Below are 3,046 nucleotides of genomic sequence, written 5' to 3' on the forward strand. Positions count from 1 at the left end.
TTCTGTCACCAACACTCTGTAGATTTTTAGTATTAGCCCGATTAGGCATCTTAATAGGAATGTGGGTTCAGTTTGGAACAAAAGTAGTGTTATTGGCGACAGATCCCATTTGGTTCCAATCTCTTTATTCCTGAATACTATGCAATAATAAATTAGCATACAATCCCTTATGCCATTTACTACTCATTCAAAATAGGATTTACTGATGGGGAGAGGGAGAGTTTGCTAGTAAAGATCACCTTCAGTTTTCACCAAACACTCTAGACTAGCAGTAGCAAGTATCAAAAAATGTCTACAATAATTAGGGGGGAGGGAGGGTGAGATGGAAAGTCAAGTTCTACCAGAATAATGAAAATTGCATAATGAGGTACAGCAAAATATGGATGTTACAAATAACAAAACCAAAAATGTATTTGATAATGTGAACGAATGGGTTATCCAAATGTAAAATGACTCATATATGCACCCACATCTTAAACCAGCTGTCAGAACCTGACTGATTTAGCTGTATTTATATCTTGCCATTCTGTTAAAGGACTTAAGATGGCATATGGGAAAAATATTTTTTCCTCACAATCATTCTAGAAAATAAATTAAACTGCTATTGGTTGAGTGATTGAGCATATGCCCCAATTTCCTGTCCAGTCAAGCCATGCAAGTAACTTTACAACTAATGGCTGGTTTTTCAAAAGGCCTGCATAAGTTCCTGTTATGACATGTCTTATGGGAGCAATGTAAATGCAATTACTAGGAGACAATTGTAACTCAGGCCCTGAGCGTGACACAGAGAAGGTGAAAGAAGATAGCTGAATTTACATGACCTTCCGTTCCCTCATGGTGCTATAATTCTGTCATTCTTAGATGACATGACTAATGTATGGCCATTTCCATGTGGTGCAACATCTACTTTCATTCATGCCACCTCAGACAATAAGAAGCCAATTGGTGCTGTCTTTCCTCCTGACCAATGATGGAGTCCAAAACACAAAATTTATTCAGTGTCCCTTGCAAGCTACTGCTAGCTCTGGGATAACAATGTATTTCTTCACATCTAATTCTTACAAAATGGAAATGAAATAAATTGTTAGTATTTCCTCTTCCATTCAGTATAGTGATATTTATATCCAAATATAAATGTAAGTCAGGTTACAAGCTGCGTTAAAAGCCTTACTGGTAATTATGGCATTATTTCATGCCACTGGTTTTGCAACCTATTATAACTGAAAAAACCAGGCAGGTCCTTTAAAACACTGTAACCTTTTATTCAGTAGCTGAAGTAGTGTAACAAAACTCGCAACAATGTATTAAATGAAGCCGGCTGGGCGGCTGCAGGAACAGCTGAAACAATAGAGCAATCAACAAGGTTGTTGCTTTAACAAGACAGTTAACTGTTTAAACGGCTTGCCTTTTATACTGCAATCACCTGGCTCATGCTACAGCTCGCGCTGATGACAGCTCGGCAACTGACAGGCACGTCTGATTGGCTAAGACGCACCTGGCTGCTTCCGAGCTGTCATTCGTAACAGCGAGGACTTTCTTCAATACACAACACTTCTTCCCCCCCAGCTGTGCGCAAGCACGCGTAGTCTTTTAAATAAGCAGGGGAACGACGGATTCGCTCAGACCGCCTTAATTCTATTGCAGGCGGATCCTGGCAACGATGTCCTTGTGGTAATTGTGGAGGAATTGCATAACTAAAAGGTGAAGTGTGTGGATGAGACATGGTGGCAGATGATGCTGGAGGGGCATGAGGCTGGTAGTCTGCCTCTGAGGGGTTTGGGCTATATATATAAGGATCTGGAACCCTTGGAATGGGAGGAGCATTTACACCGGCTAGATTTTGTTGAACTTGCAGTTGAAACCCTTGAACATCCGATTGAGAAGCTACGGCTGCTGTCTTCCGTTTCCTCAATTGATCCAGGTGTCTTCGCCATGAGGATCCATCGGATAAGTCAACCCTATAGGAAACGGGTCCTGTTATTTGTGATATAACTGCTGGAACCCATCTCAAGTCCCCTCCATAATTTCTAGCCCAAACTAGATCCCCCAGTTGGAAAGAACGGGATGGGGTTGGAGGCCCCAGGTTGCCAGACTGAATTCCTGAATAGACGGGATGCAATCTATCCAGGGTGGTCCGCAGGCGCCTGCCCATCAACATCTCCGCGGGGCTCTTCTGTGTCAGAGGGCAAGGTGTGGAATGCTGTGCCAATAAGTAAGCATCCACCCTAGCCTGCCAGTCACCACGGTTTAGCCGGCCCAAAGCCTCCTTGGCCGATCTAACCGCCCTTTCCGCTCGGCCATTGCTTGCCGGGTGGTAAGGGGCAACCAGCGCATGTCGTATCCCTAGTTCAGCCAGGAAAGTTTGAAAAGTTGTGGCTGTAAATTGCGGGCCGTTGTCAGACACCACTGTGTCTGGCAACCCATGGGTTGCGAACAACCGTCGCAAAGCTCGCACCGTGCTGTCAGATGTGGTGGAGTGCATTAGCAATACTTCCACCCATCGAGAGTACGCATCCACAACTATAAGGAAAACCTGCCCATGGAATGGACCAGCGAAATCAATATGTAACCTAGACCAAGGCCCTCGAGGCATCTCCCATTCCCGGGAGGGAGAGGAAGGAGGAGAAGGCCGAGACTGTTGGCATGTCTCACATTTGGCAACCCAGGCTTCAATGTCGGCATCTAACCCTGGCCACCAAACAAAACTGCGAGCAAGAGCTTTCATTCTACTGACCCCAGGATGACTTTCATGAAGGCGTTGCAAAATCTGTTGTTGCAGGACCATTGGGATAACCACACGGTCGCCCCACAACAGGCAGCCGGAATGAATTGAAAGCTCTGCTTGTCTGTTTTTAAAATGTTTGAATTGAGGTGGTAATGTACCAGAAGGCCAACCTCTCAGGACCCAAGTAAGAAGTTTTGCCAAAGTAGGGTCAGACCGAGAGTGGGCTGCTATGTCTGTAGCAGACAAAGGCAATTCTAGCTCTGCAATTGCCAAAACTGAAAGGCAAGGAACTGGTTTAACTTCCTTCAATGGAAGTGGGCA

The 3,046-nt window shown here is 44.7% G+C and overlaps 1 protein-coding gene across 1 annotated transcript; it reads right to left on the reverse strand.

Moving 5' to 3' along the window:
- Nucleotides 1-2,107: 2,107 nt before the first annotated feature.
- On the reverse strand, nt 2,108-2,815 carry LOC116505924 (uncharacterized protein K02A2.6-like; the record flags this gene model as incomplete). The annotated part of the gene is made up of 1 exon (XM_032213421.1): nt 2,108-2,815. A coding segment is annotated over one exon (708 nt), but the record flags the coding sequence as incomplete, so codon positions are not given.
- Nucleotides 2,816-3,046: the final 231 nt, after the last annotated feature.

The sequence above is a fragment of the Thamnophis elegans genome, chromosome 3, assembly GCF_009769535.1.
Source record: "Thamnophis elegans isolate rThaEle1 chromosome 3, rThaEle1.pri, whole genome shotgun sequence".
Lineage (NCBI taxonomy): Eukaryota > Metazoa > Chordata > Lepidosauria > Squamata > Colubridae > Thamnophis > Thamnophis elegans.